The sequence below is a fragment of the Nematolebias whitei genome, chromosome 7 (assembly GCF_014905685.2).
Source record: "Nematolebias whitei isolate Nwh7 chromosome 7, NemWhi1, whole genome shotgun sequence".
Lineage (NCBI taxonomy): Eukaryota > Metazoa > Chordata > Actinopteri > Cyprinodontiformes > Rivulidae > Nematolebias > Nematolebias whitei.
The window spans coordinates 21,006,971-21,032,092 of NC_056504.1; the positions used below are offsets into that span (position 1 = coordinate 21,006,971).

General features: G+C 40.1%; 1 protein-coding gene across 1 annotated transcript in view; it reads left to right on the forward strand.

Annotated features, from left to right (window-relative positions):
- LOC119411749 (contactin-4) overlaps nt 1-25,122 on the forward strand; it is a 456,128-nt gene that overhangs the window by 409,096 nt on the left and 21,910 nt on the right. The window contains exons 14-17 of the mRNA XM_037678676.1: nt 18,119-18,234; nt 22,541-22,727; nt 22,809-22,921; nt 22,998-23,166. Coding sequence (XP_037534604.1) covers nt 18,119-18,234; nt 22,541-22,727; nt 22,809-22,921; nt 22,998-23,166 — 585 coding nt within the window. The remainder of the gene's footprint in view (nt 1-18,118; nt 18,235-22,540; nt 22,728-22,808; nt 22,922-22,997; nt 23,167-25,122) is intronic.

Genomic DNA, 25,122 nt, shown 5'->3' on the forward strand with positions numbered 1-25,122 from the left:
TCACCTGCTGAGCTAAGCCAAAAGAGTCCAATAAATCTAGAAAGTCCTTCACTAAGGGCTTCTCTTGACAACACACATGCAAATTAAAGTCACCAATAAACAAAAAGTGAGTGTATCTCTGTGTGATATCAGCCAAAAAGTCAGAGAATTCATTTATGAAGTCCTTAGAACGAGGTGGGCGGTAGATGAGCGCACACAGGACTGGAGGAGAGTGTCCAAGTTCAAAGGTGCTCAGCTCGAAGCTGGCGCGGGACACCGGGATGGACAACTGTTTACAGGCAAAGTTTGCTTTAAAAACTGTTAATAATCCCCCCCCCCGCGCCGACCTGATGGCCGCGGGGCATTGAAACACAGACAGTCCAGTGGTAGTAATTCCACCAAGGCGCTGGACTCACCATCAGAAATCCAAGATTCCGTGACGAACAGAAAATCCAACTCCTCGTCTTTAAAAAAGTCATTGAGGATAAACGTCTTGTTGGAAACAGACCTTGCGTTGATTAAACACATCCTGATATTGTCCAACACAGGCACAGCCGTGGATGGAGACGCGCGCGCCAGCGGGCGCAGGTTATGAAGAACAGCTCCTCCTGGTCTGCTGGTGCGGCGCACAGGTAAACAACTCCAGGTGTTTCCATGGACTGAGCGCGCAGGCAGCTGGCCAGCAGCCGGGCCCCGGGAGCACCACGGGTCAGAGAGGAGATGATCAGATCCAGAGCGAGTCCTGAAAGAATAATCCACTCTTTGCCTCAGTTTCACCAAAATCCCTGCACGCTTCCCACGACGTCTGCGACGTTTCCTCCATGGAGAAAGGCCAGGGTCACACAGAAGGAACGCAGGAATCTCAGATAGGACCGGTGGGGGAGAGTGCTGGCCGCTGTTCAAAAACTCAGCAGGAATTTCAGCAAAAGTACGGAGCTCCAAAAGTGCCCGACGATCATACTGAAAATATGACTCGGCACACTGCACAAACCATTGTAAAAATAACAAAAATAAAATACAAGCAGAGAGCGAGAGACGGGCAGCCCTACACACCGGCGCCATCTTGGAAACCAAATGCCAAAGGTATGGACACATAGCAGCAGTATGTAAAGGGAAACAGAGATGTCCAAAATGTGGTGAAGACCACAGTTTTGAAGAATGTAAAGAAGAAGCACAAGAAAAATGTTGTAACTGTGGAGGGAAACATAGAGTTACGTATGGAGGATGTGAAGTAAGGAAGAAGGCAAAAGAAATCATACAGGTTAAAATGACTAAAAACATAAGCTATGCAGAAGCAGTTAAAAACGTGAAGGAACAGAAAACGAGATTGAACAAACAATGAGTCAAATTCTACAGCAAAGCAAAGCACAGTCTGAAGAAAATATTACATCAGTAGAAAAACTAATACTATTCGTAGCATATGTTATCAACTGCACTGATCAAGCCAAGCACAAAACTGAGAAGATCAAAATAATAGTGAGAGGAGCTGAAAAGTTCTTGGGGTTTAAAGAAGGATCATGGGAGAACATAAACAAAAAGTTGGAGGTAAATGGGAGACCAGGACCAGAAGGTGAAAATAGTACATGTTAATATTACAATGGAATGCAAGAAGTTTAATTGCTAACGGACAGGAACTTAAAGGTTATATTGATAGTCTTGAAGAACAACCAGAAATTATTTGTGTTCAGGAAACATGGTTAAAAACAACATTAGATTTTGTGATTAAAGGATATGATAGTGTAAGAAGAGATCGACAGGAGGGAAGTGGAGGAGGATGTGGAATATTTATAAAGCAAGGGATACAATATCAGGTTTTAGGGAAAGGGAAATAACTTGAATATATAGTAATTGAGATATGGGAACAAGAAGGTAAATTTAAAATAATAAATTTTTATAATCCATGTAAAACATTATCAATTGGAATAATGGAGGAGTTAATTGAATATTTGGAAGGGATATTTGGAAGAGACTGAGCTGAATACAGCATCTCAGACTGAGGAAGTCTCTCGGATGTTTTGCTTTGTTTTGTTTTTTTGAAATGTCCAGAGGACCAGATTTAACTTTTTTAGATTTGGAAGGGAAAGTAATTTGGTGTGGGGATTGTAATGCAAATAGTACAGTGTGGGGTAAATGTAATGATAAAAACGGACAAGTTATAGAAGAATTAAATGGAAATGAAAAATCTTGTATGTGTTAATGATGGGAGGGGAACAAGAATCAATATAAGAACAGGGATGGAATTCGTTATTGATTTAACAATTGTCTCAAATGTTTTAGCTGGTATTTGTGAGTGGTTCATTGATAAAAATTCAACAATAGGTAGTGATCACTAGCCCATTACAATAAGAGTAGGATTAACTTTAAATAATAAGAATATAAAACTCGGAAAGAAATTTAACTTTAATAAGGCAGATTGGATCAAATTTAGATATTTGAGTCAAATAAACTTAGAAAATGTAGATATGAGAATGGATATAAATTATGTAAACTTAAACATTTGTGAGATAATAATAGAAGCAGCAGATCATTCAATAAAGAAATGAGAGTTTAAAAATGATAAGAAAATGGTACCATGGTGGACAAATGAATGTAAAGAAGCAATAAAGTTGAGAAATAAAGCATTTAAGGTACAAAAAGGTAATCCAATTTATAAGAATTTAATTGATTATAAAAGAAAACAAACAATGGTAAGGAGAACTATTAAGAATGCAAAAAGAGAATATTGGAGACATTTTTGTAGTACAATAAGGAAAGAAACAAAAATTGAAAAAAATTGGAAAATAATTAAAAGAATGAATGGCATAAAGAGAGAGTTTGAATATCCCATATTAAAAATAGATAATACAAATATAATAAGAGATGAAGATAAAGTTGAAATATTGGCAAGAACATTTAGTAAGATTCATAGTTCAAATAATATTAGTGAAGAGGGAAGAAAAGGAAGAGAAAATACAAAACTTAAATATAAAGATTTATTACAGAGTGTTGAAGAAACAAATAATTTGTTGAATGCTGAGTTTACAAAAGCCGAATTGAATTATGCACTTAAAAATACAAAAAATACAGCACCAGGTAAAGATCAAATTTGTTATAGAATGATAAGTCAACTCAGTGAAAAATCTAAAGATATAATATTACAATTATATAATAAAATTTGGGAGGAGGGAAAATTACCGCTGAACTGGAAGGAATCAATTATAGTACCAATAGCTAAACCAGGAAAAGATAACTCAAACCCAGAAAACTACAGACCAATAGCTTTACAATCAAATCTATGTAAAATAATGGAAAAAATGATTAATAATAGACTAGCATATTATTTAAATAATAAAGGGTATATGTCTAAATATCAAAGTGGTTTCCAAAAAGGGAGGAGTACTAATGATCCAATGCTATGTCTAGAGCACGAAATTAGAAGAGCACAAGTAAATAAAGAAAGTGCAGTGGCAGTATTTTTTGATATAGAAAAAGCATATGATATGATGTGGGTTGAGGGATTATTAATTAAATTATACAAGTTGGGCATTAAAGGGAAAATGTTTAAATGGATTAAGGACCTTTTAACAAATGGGAAAATACAAGTTAGAATTGGTGACGTAATCTCAGGAAAATATATAGTAGAAAATGGAACTCCGCAGGGGAGTATTATTAGTCCATTATTGTTCTCAATTATGATAAATTATGTATTTAAAGATATTGGAAAAGAAATGGGTTGTTCACTTTTTGCAGATGATGGAGCTGTTTGGAAAAGAGGGAAAAACATAGTTTTTATTGTTAAAAAATTACAAGAGGTTATTATTAAAATAGAGAAATGGGCGTTGCAATGGGGATTTAAGTTTTCAGTTGAAAAAACAAAAATAATGATATTTACTCAGAAAAAAATAAACAAGGAAATAAAATTAAAATTATATAACCAAGAATTAGAGCAAGTAAAGTGTATTAACTATTTAGGGCTATGGTTTGATGAAAAATTAAAATGGAATATACATATTCAAAAAGTTGTTGATAAATGTAAGAAAATTTTAAATATTTTGAGGTGCTTGGCTGGCAGTGACTGGGGAGCAGATAGGCAATCATTAAAACAGATTTACACAGGTATGATAAGATCTAACATAGACTTTGGTTGTTTAGTTTATGGCTCAGCAGCTAAAACACATCTGGATAAATTAGACAGTATTCAGCATCAGGCATTAAGATTATGTACTGGAGCATTTAGAACCACACCAACGGCAGCAATAGAGGTAGAAATGGGATAAATGCCGTTGGATTTAAGAAGAACAAAATTAGAAATAAATTATTGGTTAAATTTACAAGGCAATAACCTTGAGCATCCAACTTGGGAAATTTTAAATCCATGTTGGGAAAAAAACAAGAAAAAAATGAGGAGTTTTGGGTGGACAATTGAAAATAAAATAAAAGAATTTAAAATGAATAGTTTAGAAATTTGTCAAACAACACCAACATCAATAATTCCACCTTGGATACTACCAGAAGCAAAAGTAGATATGTCAACAATGGAAAAGAAACAAGACAAATCTCACAATGTAGATAGTTATTCAGTACAATTATATTTAAACAATTATTATCAATATATTCAAATCTACACAGATGCATCAAAAATAACTGAAAAAATAGGAATAGCTTTTGTAGTACCAGAATTCAATATAAAAATAGGAAAACGAATTACAGATGGATTATCAGTACACAGGAGAAATGTTGGCAATATTATTAGCTTTACAGTGGGTGGAAGACATAAAACCATTAAAAACAATAATATGTTCAGATTCAGGCTCTGCATTATTAAGTTTAAAATATAATCATTCAGATAGTAGGACGGACATTTTATTAGAAATACTTCATACATTATTCAGAATACAAAATATGGGTTTAATAGTTATATTTGTGTGGGTTCCAGCACATATTGGAGTAGAAGGAAATGAGAGGGCAGATAAAATGGCAAAGAGGGCAATTCAGAATAATATTAGTTTTACAGTTAAAACAAGTAAATCAGAGGGGAAGAGTATTGTTCAACAAAAACTGATGAAAGAATGGCAAAATAGGTGGGATGAAGGAAAAACAGAAAGATGGTTTTATAAAATTCAGAAGATTGTAGGGGGAAGAAGAAATGGAAGAAGAAATAGAAAGGAGGAAAGAGTGATAACAAGGTTGAGACTTGGACATACAGGACTTAATTATACACTTTTTAAAATCCAAAAGCGTAATACTGGCAAATGTGATCACTGTGGAAAATATGAAACAATAGACCATGTATCTTGATGCATGCTCAATAATCCAGGTACAAAAATCCAAAAAAGTTCAATCTGGTCCTCTGGACATTCAAAAAAACAAACAAAAAAAAAAAAAACAAAGCAAAAAAATATAGAAACGTTTCGTCTCTCATCCAAGAGACTTCCTCAGTCTGAGGTGCTGTTTTCAGCTCAGTCTCTTAAATAGCACCTTCTCAGAGTGGATCAACCAGTTTGCTGCTGACAACCAAAACCAGCTGATCACATGCTCAAGAAGGACCATCAGCCTAACAATGGGTCATTAGCACACTGATGGCAGTTTACTATTCACAGAGGGCTGAGTAATACTAGCAATCACAGCATTGTAAGAGGGGGACAGTTGAACCCGGAGGCCTCCACCCCTGTTTAATGATGGACGATTTCTTTTCACAAAGATGGCCTCCTTTACTCCTCTCTCAAACCATCGTTCCGCTCTGTCCAGGATGTGAACATCTTCATCCTTGAAAGAGTGAGCGCTGGCCTGGAGATGAGTGTAGACCGCAGAATCCTGGCCTGATGATGTTGATCTTCTGTGCTGGGCCATCCTTTTGGCCAGTGGCTGTTTAGTTTCCCCGATGTAAGACTGATCACAGCCCTCCTGACACTGAACAGCATACACAATATTACTCTGTTTGTGCCGGGGGACTGGATCTTTGGGATGAACCAGTCTTTGCCGTAATGTATTTTGGGGTTTAAAAGCCACTGGGACGTTATGTTTAGAAAATAAACATCTCAGTTTCTCTGATACTCCCTCAACATACGGAATGACCACTGGTCTGGGTCTGGGTTCCTCCTTTTCACCTGATGGCTGACTGGAGTCCTGTTTGGGTTTCTTCTCTGCTTTCAGGAAGGCCCAGTTAGGATATCCACATTGCTCTAGAGCCTGTTTTGTGTAGGATTTCTCCTTCTGCCTGGCTCCCGAGTTAGTTGGGATGCTGTCTGCTCTGTGATACAGAGTCCTGATGACTCCTAACTTGTGCTCCAAAGGGTGATGGGAGTCAAACTGCAAATACTGGTCTGTGTGGGTGGGTTTGCGGTACACCTCGGTTTGCAAATGTCCTCTATCAGAGACTGAGACCTCACAGTCCAAGAAAGCCAACTTGCCATTTTTTACATCTTCTCGTGTGAACTTGATGTATTTATCCACAGAGTTGATGTGGTCAGTAAAATGTTGGACTTCCTGAGATTTAATTTTAACCCAGGTGTCGTCAACATACCTGAACCAATGACTTGGTGGTGTCCCTGAAAAGGACGTCAAGGCTCTCTTTTCTACCTCCACCATGTACAGGTTGGCAACAATAGGAGAAACTGGAGACCCCATAGCACACCCATGTTTCTGCCTATAATATTGCTCCCCATATGTGAAGTAGGTTGATTGCAGGCACAGTTTCAAGAGTTGACACAGTTGTTCTGTGGAAAGTGTGGTCCTGCTGCTCAGAGTGGTGTCTGATTTTAATCTTAAACTGACCACCTCTACTGCATCATCACCAGGAATGCACGTAAAGAGTGATGTGACATCAAAAGAGACCATTGTTTCATCAGTCTCCATGATAACATCCCTCACCTTATCCACAAAGCCCATGGAGTTCTGTATGTGGTGTTCTGAGCTGCCAACTAAAGGGATGAGTACAGACGCCAGATATTTGGAAACATTGTAAGTGACAGAGTTAATCATGCTAACAATAGGTCTTAAAGGTACACCTTGTTTGTGGATTTTATGTAAACCATACAGACTAGGTGTGGCCTCGGGAAATCGTCCATCATTAAACAGGGGTGGAGGCCTCCGGGTTCAATTGTCCCCCTCTTACAATGCTGTGATTGCTAGTATCACTCAGCCCTCTGTGAATAGTAAACAGCCATCAGTGTGCTAATGATCCATTGTTAGGCTGATGGTCCTTGAGCATGTGATCAGCTGGTTTTGGTTGTCAGCAGCAAACTGGTTGATCCACTCTGAGAAGGTGCTATTTAAGAGACTGAGCTGAATACAGCACCTCAGACTGAGGAAGTCTCTTGGATGAGAGACGAAACGTTTCTATATTTTTTTGCTTTGTTTTGTTTTTTGTTTTTTTGAATGTCCAGAGGACCAGATTGAACTTTTTTGGATAGAACATGTAATATTAGAATGTCGTAAATATGAAAAAGAGAGAAGATATATGAGGAGAGAGATTGAAAGTATAAAGGAAAAAGTTAATTTATTAGATATTTTGAAGAAGAATTTGGGGAGTAAACATATACAAATAGTTATTCGATTTTTAAAGAAAACAAAATTATTTCATAGAATTTGATTATAGTAGGAGTGTTTGTGAAAGCGACAGAAATAGATATAGACAAATAGCCCATCTCGAACCACACTCGATACCAGTAAGTGGCGTTAATGCTACTAACAGTTTGTTGCCAACCGCCATTAAAACAAAGAAGAAGAAGAAGAAGAAGAAGAAGAAGAAGTGCAGGTGTTGTTGTGCTTGGTGGCCGACGAAAAAAGTCAAAGCGAGCTAGATGGAGCGATTGGAGGGTGGTTTGGACACGGCCACTGCTCTACTTGAACCATTTATAGAAGATGGTGAGTGTTTTCTAACTTTAAACATATTTTAAGTGACTCATCCCATCGGTTCTGAACATATTTTTAACTAACAAAAGAGGCTGACGCCATAATAGGACAACGTCGGTGCTACGATGCTAAGTTAATTTGCATAAACGCTAACTGTCCTCTGGTCCCGTTTCTCATTGTATTTTATCCAGAACGTATTTCAGCCCGTGACGGTTCGTCTCTAAACTCCACATTAAACCATCCAAGCCTCCCGGCTTCTGCTCCTGCTCCATCAGTGGAGTCTGCACCTGACAGAGCTCCATCACAGCCCAGCTGCACCTCACAGAGCAGCACAACGCTGCAGCTTCTGTGCTCGGTAAGAACAGATGTAACATGTTCCACATCACTTTATTTGTGCCAATAAGGACTTGATTGATTTTATTTTTAAAGTTAAAAAAAAAAGAAAAAGTTGAATAAATACTGAATTGGGATGAAATTATGTACTTTGTACACAGGGTCCCAGTTACAGACAACAAAATGTAAAAGAAAAACAGTAATAAGATCTAAGATATAAATTAAGAAAAATATCAACTAAAAAACATCTACTAATAATACACTAAGAACTAATAGCTTTAAACAATCAAAACAATATGTCAAACAGCAACATGAACTAGAGTTTGTGCAGCCTTATGAATATATAACACTGTGAAGAATCACATCATGCTGCTGCTGATCAGTTTCATGCTGCTGCTGATCAGTTTCATGTTGCTGCTGATCAGTTTCATGTTGCTGCTGATCTGTTTCATGTTGCTGTGTTCATGCATGCTCGTCTGTTCACACAGACTCATGTCCTTGCTGCTGTTCGTGTATTGTGTTTAATGTTTTTATGCTATTAGAGCTTATCATATTTTTAGTTGATGTTTTTCTTAGTTCATATCTTAGATCTTATTACTGTTTTTCTTTTATGTTTTATTGTTGGATGTAACTGGGACCCTGTGGACATAATTTTGATCCACCACATGTACCACATGTGGTGCGAATGACAATAAAGAATATCTGCATCTGTATAATACTTTCTGATTCATATATCCATTATTATTATTATATTATTTTCATTATTTTTAAATCAATTTATTTTTCATTTTCTTATTTGATCAGTTTATTATTATTAATATATCTATTAGAGCTGTTAGCAGCACCTTTCTTTGTTTTATGCATTTATTCAAAAACAGTATGTAGCTTGAATTAACCACCTTTTTCTTCTTTCTAGTGAAGAGAAAGAGAAAAGAGTCCAGTAAAGAAAAGTCTTATTTCATCACTAAATGAACATGAAGAACTGAACCGGACACAGCAGGAACAACACTTGTGTCTTCTTCTGGATGAAGCCCGTGAGACAAGGGATAGACAGATAGACAATCATTAGTTGGATGCAGTATTTTTCATTTTTGTACATTTTTCACTTCTTACTTTTCCTATTAAACATTTTTTTCTTAAGTGGTGTCCTTTAACATTAAGTTTCCTAAACAAATTTTACAATGTTAAGTTCATATAGTGTTTGTTTAAATTCATACTGGAAGTTGAGAAAATTTTCCAATTGCATTTGATCTTTAATGAATCCTAAGAAAAGATTACCAGAATATGCTCAACTGTTATTATGTTATACATTTTTTGGTTCTAGGATGAAGTGAGACAAAAACAGTCAAAAATTCAGAGAAGACAGTTGTCTGTTCTCAGTTATCTTTTAGAAGTTATGGTTTATCGTCCGTACAACTAATCCCTGAGAGATTCAGCTGAAAGTCCTGGTGCACCTTTTATTTGAACCTGCAGAGATTTGAACAGCTGATCTGAAGCAAACAGGCAGGTGTTCACCTGAACTGACCACTCCTGATGTGTTTGATGGTCTCCTCCTTCACCATCCGTCCGTCCATCCATACATACATACATCCATCCATCCATCCATCCATCCATCCATCCATCCTCTTCTGCTTCAGGATTGTGGGAGCAGTATCTTCACCAGGGAGGCACAGACATCAACAGCCACCTCTTCAACTCTTCTAGGACCCCATGGTGTTCACAGACCAACTGACTATTTATTAATTAATATCCTGATGCTGCTCAATAATCCAGGTAGAAAAATCTAAAAAGTTAAGTCTGGTCCTCTGGACATTCACAAAACAAACAATACAGTTCATAATAAATAAACTAAATGTTTTTTGTTTGTTTTGTTTTTTGAATGTCCAGAGGACCAGACTTAACTTTTTTAGATTAATAAGTAATAAATTTATGTTTTTAAATTTAATGAAAGATAAATCTTTAAAATTTAAGGACAAAATTTAATCTAATTGTTTTCAAGTCTGTATCTTATTGTAAAAGCAGTTTCAAAGATTACAGCACAGTGTGATGTTTTGCAATTTTAACATGAACCTTGTGCATATCTGCAAATAATAAAAGTGAAGATATTTTTAATACATCTTTATTGTAAAAATCTATACTAAAATGAAAAACACATGGGTTTAAAGCAGCAGGGAAGGCAGTAAGGTAGGATTATGAATCAGGTTTAAAAGTTACAGCTCATGAGGTACTCCATTAAAACATGACATCTCTTCCACCACACCTTGAGACAAAACCTTCAGGATGTTCTTCTTCTAATACGTTTAGTGGTGGCTAGTAAGTAGCTTAAGGGAGCACTACCGCCACCAGGTGGTAAGACGAGTTGGATTCTAGTCCCCGCCTACAGAGCTGGTCCAGAAATGTACATGGAAACGCAACAGACCCGAGCCGATCTGAACCGACCCGAACTGATCTGATCCGCACTGTGACAGTAGAAAAGGGGCATGAGAGTGTTCAGCGTATCCCTGCCACACCAATGCATTGCTAAATATTTGCAAACTGGCCAGAGATTTATTTCTGAGAGCTTCATTAAAACCCATCCACTGGTTCATCAGATGTGTTCCTAATGCTACAACCAGCACACATACGCAGTCACGCGGGAAAATGTTTTCTCTTTCGGCAGCAGGTGATAATTTAATTTTTAAAATCAACTTCATTCACCTGAAAAACACAAAACGATGCCTAAGCTGAGGCGGTCAAATGAGCTCAAATGTTTATAACATTCATTCATTTATTCAACCTTTATTTAAACAGATAAGTCACATTGAGCCTCAAAGACTCATTTACAAGTGAGACCTGTTTGGACAGACAATAAAAAGTGGTGAAAAATGACACATAGGGTATGGACAGAAAAAAAATTCCTAACATGCTTTTAACCTCTGGTTAAAGGTCAGCAGCGTGATAATGAAAAAAATCTCGCACAACAAACACAATGTTGCAGACATTCTGCGTGGAAGACGCAAGGGCGGTGAGCATGTCCAGAGGCACTGCAGAGTTCAGATAAAATCACTCAGTTCAAATAGTTCCCTCTGGAGAGATCCGTACACACTCTGTGGGGTGCCGAGGATGACCAAAAACTAATCCAAAGGGTCCTGAAATGATGACAGAATGTTTATTCAGCTGGGTCCCTCTGAAAAGTTCATGGAAATTCCTCGGCAGGATGGGAGGGAGGGGTAGTGCCATCAAGTTTACAAAACTTCCAGGTGGTTTGAGATAAGATGGCCTGTCAAGGCCAGTCAGGGAGCCAAATTCAGAGAAACACGATTGTTTTGGGGACAGACAGAACTTTAATGACATCTACCTTGAGTCTGTGTCAGTCCACTCGGTTCCGAAACGTTCAAATTAAATGACCAAGCCAATGGACCGTGTCTGAGAATAATCCCCAAGATCTGATCCATTCTGTCAAAAGCATTTGAGTCTGGGTGCTCGAGGTACAAACCAAGCCATCGTAAGGCAAGCAGCATGACTGGTTTCCAAATTTGCTGCTGACAACTTCCTTGATTGTAGATAAACCAGCAACCAGCTGAATCCAAAAAGCATGAACCAGTTATCATAAATCTAATTATATATGCATCGTTAAAATCCACAAATGGCAGCAGAGATAGACACGTCATCAAGTCTTCCAAGTTGATGAGGTATCTAGCTGCGTGCGTGCCATCAGGGCAAATCGGCTCGCCTAAAGCCTGTCTTCTTTTCGAAGAAATGCTATCAGTTGTGTTGAGGAACCAACTGACCAAATCCAAAGCAGAATTAAGATTCAGAAGATTTGTAAAAGCAGTTTCACAGACAGGACAGGACAGAGCAAAGCAAAGCAGAGAGGGAGTGGAGGAGAAGACGTCCGCCATTGAAAAGACCAAGTGTTGAAGTACAGTGTTGAAGAACAATTGATTAACTTGAAACAAATGATAAATTAAAGTAATTATTAGATTCTGCCTGACCCATGGTGTTGCAGTGTATAAACTCATGTAGGAATTAAAAACACTGTGCTCAAAATCATTTCATAATCAGCCGACTGTGGATTTTTGTGTCTCTACACTTATTACATCATCAGTTAATCAATGATAATTCACTTGTAGATCATGCAGTTATAGATGCACCTCAAAAATAGCCAACTGTTGAAATATTCTTTTGGCAAAATGTAGCTGTAATGTCTCATTTTTAGTTTTGAAAAAGTTGTTGTTAATTGTTTGATCAAGAGATAATAGTTTATTATTTATGAAGCAGTCAAAATAAACTAAAATTAACACATACATGATGAGATACTGGTTTGTTTATTGCATTTAATCTTTGAGTCATGCATGTACTAATTATTATTGAACATATCCATCACCACATCCATCACCACACTGAACTCACACATGCACTGATTTAATAACCTAACCTCCCAAACACCTGGACTTCTATTGTGCAATACTACTGTCATTTCATACTCTCAGTCACCTTAACTACCTCACTAATATCCATGATGTGCAATACAATTGTGTAATACTTGTATTTTTTACTTTCATTATTATATCTATATTGCATTACATTTTTTATATTTTTAGTGTGTGTTTAGTGTTTAATGTGTGTTTTCTTAAGGCGTGCTTTTGCACTGGAAAAAGGAGTGGCTCTTAATTTCATTGTACTGCGTATAATGACAATAAAGGCATTCTGATTCATTCTGATATGGTGTGTATCTTAATGATACAGTAAAAATGAAATTAGCAGGCTTGATGACTGTGAGAGACTAAAACAACAAACTTAAGCAATGAAATGTTTCTCTTTGGAGTTTATGTTTTAAAGTGCAAATAAAATGTTTAAGACGAAGAAGTTTTGAGTTAGAGCAGTTGAACTGTAAATCCTTTTTAATTGCCTGAAGGTTGCCACCCCAAAAATTCCAGTAAAGATTGACATTTTACATTCCAGATGTCCTAAAGTACTTATATTTTAACCTCTATAAAAAAAGCTGTAAAACTACAGAAATTATAGATTTATACATTAATCTGTCTGACATCTTCTTTTGTTGTTTTACCTTCCTGGTAAAACAAAGATTAAATTAAACTAATTAATTAAATTAAACTAAATTAAATTAAATTATTCCTCCTTGAACCGCCACCTTATCGTGGAGGAGGAGTTTGTGCGCCTGAATGATCCTAGGAGCTATGCTGTCAGGGGCAATTAATTCCCCCTGGTAGGGTCTCCCAAGGCAGATTGGTCCTAGGTGAAAGGCCAGACAAAGAGTGATTCAGAAGATTTTTATGGACAAAACAAAACAAAGAACTCAGTGTCCCTTGGCCAGACGTGGGTTACCGGGGCCCCACCCTGGAGCCAGGCCTGGGGGAGGGGCTCGTCAGCGAGCGCCTGCTGACTGGGTCTCTGCCCATGGGGCCCGGTCGGGCTCAGCCCGAAGGAGCAGCACGGGTTTACCTTCCCCACCACCTGCAGGAAGGGCCATAAAAGTCGGGTGCATGATGCCAAGGGCAGTGGCCGAAGGCGGGGACCTTGATGCTCTGACCCTGGCTTACCAAAGCTAGCTCTTGGGACATGGAATGTAACCTCTCTGGCAGGGAAGAAGCCTGAGCTTGTGCGCGAGGTTGAGAGGTAACGACTAGATACAGTTGGACTCACCTCGACGCACAGCATGGGCCCTGGAACTGATCTCCTTGAGAGGGGTTGGACCTTATTCCACTCTGGAGTTGCCCATAGTGAGAGGCGTCGAGCTGGTGTGGGTCTACTTGTAGCCCCCCGACTTGGTGCCTGTGTGTTGGAGTTTTCCCCAGTAGATGAGAGGGTGGCTTCCCTTCGGGTGGGGGGACGGGCTCTGACTGTTGTTTGTGCCTACGCGCCAAATTACAGTTCAGAGTATCTGGCCTTCTAGGAGTCCTTGGCAGGGGTGCTGCAAGGTGTGCCAGCTGGGGACTCCTTTATTCTGCTGGGGGACTTCAATGTCCACATGGGTAATGACAGTGTGACCTTGAGGGGCGTGAGTGGGAGGAACAGCCTCTCTGATCTGAACCCAAGCAGTGTTCTGTTGTTGGACTTCTGTGCTAGTCATAGTGTGTCTATCACAAACACCATGTTCAAACATAAGGGTGTCTATAAGTGCACTTGGCACCAGGACGCCCTAGGTCGTAGATCGATGATTGACTTCATAGTCGTATCATCTGATTTGCAGCCGTTTCTTTTGGACACTCGGATAAAGAGAGGAGCTGAGCTGTCAACTGATCACCACCTAGTAATGAGTTGGATCAGATGGTGGAGGAAGATGCCGGACAGACCACCCTGCATCCCAGCTGAGGTGGGGGACGTTGAGTCTGAGTGGACCATGTTCCACACCTCGCTTGCTGAAGTAGCTGTCTTGAGCTGTGGCCGCAAGGTTGTCCGTGCTTCTCGCGGTGGTCATCCACGAACTCGGTGGTGGACACCCCGGATTAGGGAGGCTGTCAAGCTAAAGAAGGAGTCTTATCGGGCCTCGGTGGCCAGTGGGACTCTGGAGGCAGCTGAGGAGTACCGGAGGACCAAGCGATGTGCAGCCTTGGCTGTTGCTGAGGCCAAAGCTTGGATGTGGGAGGAGTTCGGTGAGACCTTGGATAAAGACTCTCGGTCGGCTTCAAGGAGATTCTGGCAAACCATCAGGTGGCTGAGGAGGAGAAAGCAGCACTTTAGTAACACTGTGTTCAGTGAAGGTGGGGAGCTGTTGACCTCAACCAGTGATATCATTGGGAGGTGGAAGTAATACTTCTCGGACCTTCTCAATCCCACCAGCACGTCTTCCATGGAGGAAGCTGAGTTGTGGGACTTTGGGGTTGATCCATCCATAGCCGTGGCTGAGATCGTCAAGGTATTTAAAAAGCTTTGAGGCTCCAACGTCGCGTGGACATCGGGGGCAGTGCCGCTGGACTGGCAGACTGGGGTGGTGGTTCCCCTCTTCAAAAAGTGGTACTGGAGGGTGTGCTCCAATTATAGGGGCATCACTCTCCTTAGCCTCCCTGGTAAGGTCTATTCAGGTGTACTGGAGAAGCGAGTCCGATCATTGGTCGAACCTCAGATCCAGGAGGAATAATGTGGGTTCCGTCCTGGCCATGGAACACTGGATCAGCTCTTTATCCTCACTAGGGTCCTTGAGGGGTCATGGGAGTTTGCCCATCTAGTCTACATGTGTTTTGTGGACTTGGAGAAGGCATTCAACCGTGTTCCTCAGGGTACACTGTGGGGGGTGCTCTGTGAATATGGGATTGGAGGCCCGTTGTTACGAGCTGTTCAGTCCCTATACAAGCGGTGCGAGAGTTTGTTTCATATTGCCGGCAGTAATTCGGGCCCCTTCAGGGTGGGAGTTGGACTCCGCCAGGGCTGCCTGTTGTCACCGATTCTGTTCGTAACTTTTATGGACAGAATTTCTCAGTGCAGCCAGCTGGCGGAGGGTTTCCGGTTCAGTGGCCTCAGGATTCCATCTCTGCTCTTTGCAGATGATGTGGTCCTGTTGGTGTCATCGTGCTGTGATCTTCAGCTCTCACTGGAGCAGTTCGTAGCAGAGTGTGAAGCGGCTGGGATGAGAATCAGCACCTCCAAATCTGAGGCCATGGTCCTCAACCGGAAAAGTGTGGATTGCTCTCTTCAGGTCGAGGGTGAGATTCTGCCTCAAGTGGAGGAGTTCAAGTATCTCGGGGTTTTGTTCATACCATACCATACCATTTTATTTATAGAGCACTTAAAACAGCGACAAGGCCAACCAAAGTGCTGTACAAACAGAAAAACAGGCAACACACAAAGCAATATACAAAATGAGGTAAATCAGAATATAGACATAAAAATGATGCAGATAATAACGACTAACCAATGTGGAGCATTCAGGTTCAAAACACAGATCATCTGGTGTTGAAAGCTACCGAATAGTAGAGGGTTTTTAAACGGGACTTGAAAACCGAGAGGGAGGGGGCCTGTCTGACAACAGAGGTAACTCGTTCCAAAGTCTTGGTCCTGCTACAGAGAAGGCCCTGTCCCCTCTGTGCTTAAGACGAGTTCCTGGAACTGTGAGGAGCAACTGGTCCACTGTTGTCAGGGAACGTGGTGGGACATACGGTTGTAGCAGATCAGAGAGATGGGGGGCGGGGGGGAGTGAAACTGTCCAACGATTTGTAAACATACTGTCATAGTCTGCACTTTGTCTGTTTTCTTTGTGTTCTTTTTGTCTTTATTTACTTTCCTGTTCTGTCATATTGTATCCTCTTGTCTGTAATTATTGTGCTTATCCTTCTCTTGGTTCCTTTTTTTTCCACTGCCTAGTGTTTTGCCTCCATGTAGTCTGTCTAAGTTACTACTCCCTCATTAAGTTCCAGGTTTCTTCACCTGTTGTTCTCCCAGCTGTTTGTCATTTAACTTGTCAGTGTTGGTGTATTTAAGTCAGTGTGTTCAGTTGTCTGGTATCTGGTCATTTCCTCCTGAAGACTTCTGCCTCTTGTTTCATGCCCTTCACTTCATCCTGGTTTTTGTCTCCCTTCATGACTTCTTATTATTCATGTAAACTTTTATTGTCCAAATCAGCCGTTTTGTTTATTTTTTTTTCATTAAATACTTTTCTTTACTCTTAACCTGAGTTGTTTGAGTCCTCCCTGCATTTTTGGGTTCAAAACACCAGATCCTTACACATACAGGAGTATTTTGAACTGGATTCGAAAGTGAACCGGTAACCAGTGCAGTGAGGCCAAAACTGGTGTAATGTGCTCTCTTTTGCCTGTACTGGTTAAAAATCAGGCTGCTGCATTCTGGACAAGTTGTAGTCGTGCAATGAAGATCTGACTGATACCAAACAGGAGCAAATTGCAGTAATCAAGCCTAGATGTAATTAATGCATGTATTACTGTCTCCAGGTTATTTTTGGACAATATGGGCTTCAGTTTGGTCAGCCGCCTCAGTTGGAAGAAACATTATTTAACAATCATGTTTACGTGACTGTTAAGTTCATGAGTGAGGGAAGAATGGAGCGTGAGATTGACAGACGGAGGTGCAGCATCTGCAGTATTGCGGACTCTGTACCGGTCCGTTGTGGTGAAGAGAGGGCTGAGCTGTAAGGCAAAGCTCTCTGTTTACCGGTCGGTCTACGTTCCTACCCTCATCTATGGTCATGAGCTCTGGGTAGTGACTGAAAGAATGAGATAACGGATACAGGCGGTTGAAATGAGTTTTCTCCGCAGGGTAGCTGGACTCTCCCTTAGAGATAGGGTGAGAAGTTCAGATATTCGGAAGAGACTCAGAGTAGAACCACTACTCCTTCACGTCGAGAGGAGCCAGTTGAGGTGGTTCGGGCATCTGGTAAGGATGCCCCCGGGCACCTCCCTAGAGATGTGCTTCTGGCATGTCCAACTGGGAGGAGACCCCAGGGAAGACCCATAACACGCTGGTTGGCCTGGGAACGCCTTGGAATCCTCCCAGAAGAGCTGGAAGAGGTGGCTGTGGAAAGAGATGTCTGGGCCTCCCTGCTCAAGCTGCTGCCCCTGCGACACGACTTCGGAATAAGCGGAAGATAATGGATGGATGGATAAATTAAATTAATTAATTTATCTTCTTTAAAACACCCTAAGAATATTAGATTCTGTGGAAAAACACTTTTATAATTTGTCTCAAATTATTTATTATCACAATATTTGGGGGCCGAGATGGTGTCTCCTCCTCTGACTTTGGACCAGAAAGCTGCAGGTTCAACTCCTCACCGTGCTCACATGCCGTGGCATCTCTGAGCAAGATGCCTAATCCCTAATTGCTCCCCAGGTGCTTACATAACTGCCCACTCTCCACCTGGGTGTATCTCAGGTGTGATGGGTTCATGCAGAGAACTAACTTCATCGCTGTGTGTGAACATACATTGATGACAACACATAACACTTTATTTTATTTATTTACAATTATAATTAGGGAGTCACCTAACCTACCTATAAAATATTTTTTCCAACAACTCCAGAGCCCAGCCGAGCTCCCACCAGGGTTCGTGCCAAAAGCCTCTCCGCATCTGAAGTAGAAGTTTTGTGGAAAGCTCTGCCCTGGAACGCCAGCAGGAGGAGAGTGCTAGGCTACGAGGTGAGCTCCTTCTTTGTGTGCATTAGACATGCTTGTATTTGTGTGAATGCATATGGAAACTCATGCTGCTGAATCTTGTTCTCTTCTATTATTGATGACTTGTGCACCTTGGGCATACAAGACAATAGCTTGCTGCATGCATAATGGTTCAGCCTAGTCCCATGCCTGTGGGTTCAGCAGCATTTCTCTTGTTGCTTATCTAAGTAGTGCAACTAGCCTGATTAGCGTGTGCATCCAGCACTCCAAGGGAATGACCATTTAGCTTCTAATCCACACAACAAAGCTGTTTAAGACAGCATCTTTGTGCTTCACTTAGTTCTTGTCTTTTTAATTTTGTTCATTATTAAAATCCAGCATCTTAACAAAAAAAAAAAAACGTGGATGTTTTCTAATTGCACATGCTTAAAGAAAATTACTAAAACTGATCAATGCATGTCCATTAAAGAGCAGGACAGGAGCAATATATAACTATTCCTGCAGAAAGTCTGATAGTGCCTTTCACTACGTACATTTAGTCAAAGGATGTGTTGAAGATTATGATCATCTACTGTCACATACAACTTTAGCTTAATCTGTAAAACTGGGTGAGTAAAATTTTTTTTAATTTTTTTTTTTTATCAAGTTTGCTGTTGCAGCCATCTTGATTTACAAACAATGTCTATTGGTCTGTCAGCACTCAGGAGTGCATGTTGGGGATTACTCTCAGCTATAACCACTCTAAATAATATTTCAATTTGTTTCAAATTGACTGAGTTCAAGGCCAGATTAACCATACAGGCAACTGGGCAAGTGCCCAGGGGCCCACGATCTCTAAGGGGCCCAGAGCAGTGAGGGCAAAAGCAAAATGTCTGGTCATCTCCTGCTTTATTGGAGCCCTGCGCTACACAGACTGCTGCGCTGCCACTGTATTTGGGCCGCCCCGCCTCCTCCCAGTGCCGCAGCTACAGCTCTCTGTTGTTGTTTTTTTTTTTTTTTTTTTTGTGCTGTCGGATCCTCGACGGCGCGACCTGTCAATCAATCCAGTAGGTGTGTCAGCAACTGACCAATCGACAACCTCAATTTGTCCTGGAGGTAAACGCCCCTTACCTGCTGACAAGCTCATCAGTTTTTTTTTTTTTTCTAGAATTTTATTAACACGTAACAATATACAAATACAAACTCGTGAAGGGTGTCATAACTACATTTCACAAAATAATGAAAGAGAAAAAAAAAAAACATAAAAAATTTAATAAATAAAAAACAAAGGAGTGTGACTACATGAAAAACATTGTTTTAATTAAAACAATACATTTTTATCTGTTGTGAGATGATTTTAGCAGTTTTGCAGTTTTTTAATCTACTTAATGAAGAATAGTATGACTTAAAATTGTTCATCAAACAGGAAGGAGGACTTATTATCCCTCCTCTTACTACAGTGAATGTGGTACTTTGCTATAAGTACGACTATATTTATGGCATCAGAGAAAGCTGAGCTTAAGTTATCCACATAAAGTAAAATGGCATCAGCATCAAAAGAAGGAATGTTAAGTTGGACATTAATTCAGTTTCTGATGTCTGACCAAAGACTTTGCATTCACATGAAAAAAAAAAATCTTGAGGGATTCATCTTCTGATTTACAAAAGGCACACAAATCAACATCAAATTTAAATCTTATTTCAAGAAACATGGCTAGAGGATATATCTTATTTATTACTTTTAAATGATTCTCCTTCACTTCAGGAGATTTAGGCCATTTGACAAATTTAGAATGATCAGAAGTCCTTATGATTTTATGATTTATATTGGGAGGTTTCTTGAAGGAATCTTTGTTATAATCAGTAAATCCTCTGTCACATACATGTAGATGTTTAACAACAGTTAAAATACACCAGAATGTAGGAAATGGCATCTACTTTTTCAAAATTTTCTCGGGAAGGACCCCCAGACACCCCCCCCCCACACACACACACACACACACACATTACAAATGCTTCTGACACCAATGGCCAACACGTTGCTAAGCAAGTACACATTGTGTCGTATGGTGTTCAAAATGCGTTCAACTTAACTCAGTCTTGATGATTTGCGTCAACAAGAGAGCATAGTAGCATTTATAGTTCTATGAGCATTTGGATTTTTATACATAAAAATACACTTGATAGATAGAATTTTAAGTATCCATCCATCCATCCATTATCTTTACCCGCTTATTCCATTTTGGGTCACTTGGGTCGCCAGTGCCCAAGTCCAGCAATCACTGTGCAAGGGGCGGGGTACACCCTGGATAGGTCGCAAGTTCGTCACAGGGCCACATAGAGACAAACGAGACAAACATTCACACTCTCTCTCACCTACGGACAATTTAGAGTTACCAATCAGCATAACATACATGTTTTTGGTCTGTGGGAGGAAACCGGAGTACCCGGAGAAAACCCACGCATGCATGGAGAGAACATGCAAACTCCACCCAGAAAGGCACCCGGACCACGATTTGAACCGGGGACCTGCTCGCTGAGAGGCAGCAGCTCTAACAGTTGTGCCACCGTGCTGCCCGGCATCCATCTTAAATTAATAAAAATAAATTAGTGACAGTTTCACTTAAGATTACCTATTGGGGATCATTGTAGGTTACATCTTTAAAAATGACTGAGTAAACAGCTATTTTTGGATTTGAGGAGGTTGCTGTGGCAGCCATCTCTAATTTTAAACAGAAAATGTATCAATCTGCAAGCGCTCCGGCTATTTGTTGGGGATTACTCTCAGCTACTACTACAGCAAACTGTAGCTCAATATCTCAAAAATCTCAGAAGGTAGTACGGCATAGCCCATAGGTGTTGCAACAATTATATGTGAAGAGAACGTGTCCCCCTCACATTTAAAAAAATATTTGTTTGTACACCCCCACCCACACACACACATTTGACACAAAATATTAGCTCACGCAGTGCTGTTTCTATTTCTTCATGAACAAATTCATTCCACTTGATTAAAAGGAGAATACTAAAACCACTAAAAGTCCACTCCGTGTATTCCTGGTTACCTACAACAGCTCACCAAACAGGGTGGGGGAAGGAGGGGGAGACATTTCTGTGTTGCATGCTAGCTTAGCTAGTTAGTTAGTGCCAGCAGTTGTCGACCAGGGTGGGGGTCATTGTGCCGTGCTCTCTAAAATAGTTATTGAATCAAGTGTTTACAGATGCAGGTAACATAGATGTTTAACAACCCATTAAAATACACCAGAATGCAGGAAATTGTATCTACTTTATTCAACATTTACTGGAGGAGGACCCCCAAACCACCGCATCCGTGTGTCCCCCCCCCCCCCCCCACACACACACACACACATTACAAATGCTTCTGATGCTAATGGCATAGCCATTTTTGTGTTTGCATACATAGCAGTGGTAAACATTTTAAATCAGTACTAAAACAAATCAAATGTAGAGTGATTTTGCTGGTGTAGACTCTCAGTTATCCTCATAGGATGGTCGAGTTGGGGTAGAAGCAGGGCAGCCGACTCGAGACCCAAAAGTCCCAGGTTCGATCCCCAGTCATTGCTCATCTCGTAGTGTCTCTGAGAAGGACACCCTATCCCCAATTGCTCCCCGGTTGCTTTCATTAGCTGCCCAATGCTCCACCTGGGGGTGGATGGGTTAAATGCAGAGCCAATTTTGCCATTGTATGGAAACATACAATGGTGACAACACGTACTGTAACACATTATTATTATTATTATTATTATTATTATTATTATTATAGCAAATACTTTTTTTTTCTTCAAGGAGAGAAACAACTGAATTTCTTAAACTTCCCTGAATACTTACTTGTTTTAATGCATATATTGTGTGGGTGCAGTTTTCCATTTGTTAGCGTATAAGAAATAATAATTTATGCAAGAAAAAAAGTGTTTACTGTTTAGAGGTGAATAACACTGTCTGTATTGAAATGCATCGCTTCCTATGCATTTCAATACAGGCACCAAAACTTCATGTGAGGACTGATATTATTTGCACTGTCAGAAAATATGTTATCTGTTGAGTTTATGGAAAGACATTTATTTTCGTTTGCACTACTTTTTTATGTTACACTCTTTAGCATCAAACCCAAACCATAACACATCTGATGGGTACGACAGAGGCACACATCACACAAGTCACATACGCTGCTATTGCTTGTTTTCAGACCAGTTCACATCTTGCATTCAGTTGAGTTCACATGTCCTTGTTTTCAGTTTGCACTTCATTGACAGGGTGTAACAGAAAGCTTTTAAGGTGTCTGTCGTGTTTTCTGTGCTCACTTCTGTGGTTCTGCCTTGTTGCTTTTCAGTTGAGGTACTGGAGTAGAAGCGAAAGGGAAGACATCGCCAGCATGCAGAGAACCGTAGGAAATCAAACGTCTGCTGTTATCCTCGGGCTCAAAGGCAGCACCACATATTACATCTCAGTGAGGGCGTATAACACTGCTGGGACAGGACCACCCAGCAGCACTGTCAACATGACCACCAAAAAACCACGCAAGTATCACCTCAAAGTCGAGCTCTTCTTTACTGCTCAGCGTTTTCTTTGAGGTCACTAATGTGATTTGCTCCTTGCAGCGCCCAGTCAGCCACCTGGTAAAGTGATGTGGAACGCATCAAACTCTAAGATTATTTTGAACTGGGAGCAGGTCAAAGCCCTGGACAATGAGTCAGAAGTGACTGGTTACAAAGTAAGCACTGTCACTTGGTTTCATCAGAAATTTGTGTTTGTTGCCATGGTGCGACGACTCTTAACCTTGTTCACAGGTTCTGTACAAGAAGAATCAGCACAGTCGGCCCAGTGTCATGGAAACTAACACCACCTCTGTGGAGCTCGCTCTTCCCACTGATGAGGATTATATCATCCAGATAAAGCCATTTGGAGAAGGGGGGGATGGTAGCAGTAGCAGGCAGATCACCATCCCAAAGATACCAGGTCAGTGGAGAGGTAGTCATGTGCTGAGCAGCCTTCGCTCCTGCTGCTGTCACAGCTATAACATGTTAACCATCATGGTCTCCAAAGGAATGGAGTGTAAGAAATAATATGTTACTTTTATGTCATTATAAAACTTAAATCATATAGAGACATGGACAAAATGCAGAACTACCTGTGTCAGTTCTCAGACTTTACATAGCTAGACTATATCTGGTGATTTAGAAATTACTCAGTTCTACAGATATTCAGATCTTATCTCATGTGTGCTAAAACACACAACAAATTCTACCATGTTGTTTGTATTAAACAAAAACAAAGCCGAGATGAAAAATGGTACGCTAATGTCCCCCACTGCTGATGGATTTGTATAGTGAGTGTTTGTAGTTCGCTAGATGAGTGTTTTTCTGGACAGGGAATGAAAGTAAACGTTCCTTAATGTTTTTGGTGCAAGATAGTCAAGTGGGTAGAAGTTACACTGTGTGATAGGGGTTGAACGAGAATATAATTTTTAAACTCGACATTAACATAATAAAACCCAAGTAGAACTCGAGTATTTGATGACGTCATAGATCTCAAGATACAAAAATAAATAAATAAATAAAACCGCAAAAAAGGTAATTATTTACCAAAAAAAGACCAACAAAACATTTTGAGCGTATATTATGCTCCTACCATTTATCATACTGCAAATAAGTCACAGGAAAAACTAAACTATTAGTTATTATTATTAAACTGCAAACGTGAAGAAACATGCAGCACGTCAAAAACGAAACTTAACGTGGGGGGGGGGGGGTCGACCACCCCACACCACCGCCAGCTGTGGTGCGCATTAAGTTTAGTTTTAGAGATTAATATGTTTATAGATTTTTTTTTATAGGTTTAGAGATTAATATTTTTTGCTTTTTGTCTGTAAAACAAGGTCAGAGGAAACTGGTTCTGGTTCGGTGGATTGGACCCGGTGTTACACCATACTCTGTGACCTGCAACAGTGCAACACCGCCCCCTACGGTCACATAATATGACGTCACTACGGTTACTCGACGTTACATTTTTAACCTCGATAGATGTCCTAGCAATCGATGTGTAGATTACTCGAGTACTCTGTTAATGCCCTAGTTTAAGAACAGAAGTAGTTCTTTTCCTTGTTTGGCTTATCTGAAGTTATGCAGAGTGATGGATCCTGGCGAGTGGACAGAACATTTTTATCCTCCAACAGGTGCAAAGTGCAATGGCGAAGTCAATGGTGGCCACTAGTGGTCTCAGCCACAATAGATTATTCATTTGCCGTCCCACCAGTCACCACAATCATTTGAGGAAACTACACTTTTGAGCAATATTTTGAAAGCATACTTTCCCAAAATGATTAGGGTGACCTCTTGGGTTTTGAATTGGCAACCCAATTTTTGAAAGTGACCTTTCATTCACTCATTCATTCATTCATTCAACCTTTATTTATAAAAGTTAGTCTCACTGAGCCACAAGGACTCATTTACAAAAGAGACATGTTTAAAACAAAGAACACAGATGAAGTACACACAGCAATAGACAATCATATAAAATGAAAAGTAAATAGAAGAAATAATGTACAAAAATGAAACAAAAACAACTTCATTATAAAATGACATAAAATACTAAAAACAGGAACATGTCTGTATTGGGTTTTGCCATGAACTTAACAGTTGTTTGAAGCCACTTAGTGAGGTCAAGGTCGAGAGCTTCAGATCTTTTTGCAAGGTATTTCAGGAAACAGGAGCGGAGTAGGAGAAGCCCCTTTTGCCTAGTTCAGTCCTCACTGAGGGAACACTGCAGGTAATAATGTCCTGAGAGCGCACGCTGTAGCTGCACTCACGCAGTGACGTGTAGGAGGAGACGTATGAAGGCAGCAGACCAAGAAGTGATTTAAAGATGAAAATGTACCAGTGAGAGTTTATATATATATATATATATATATATATA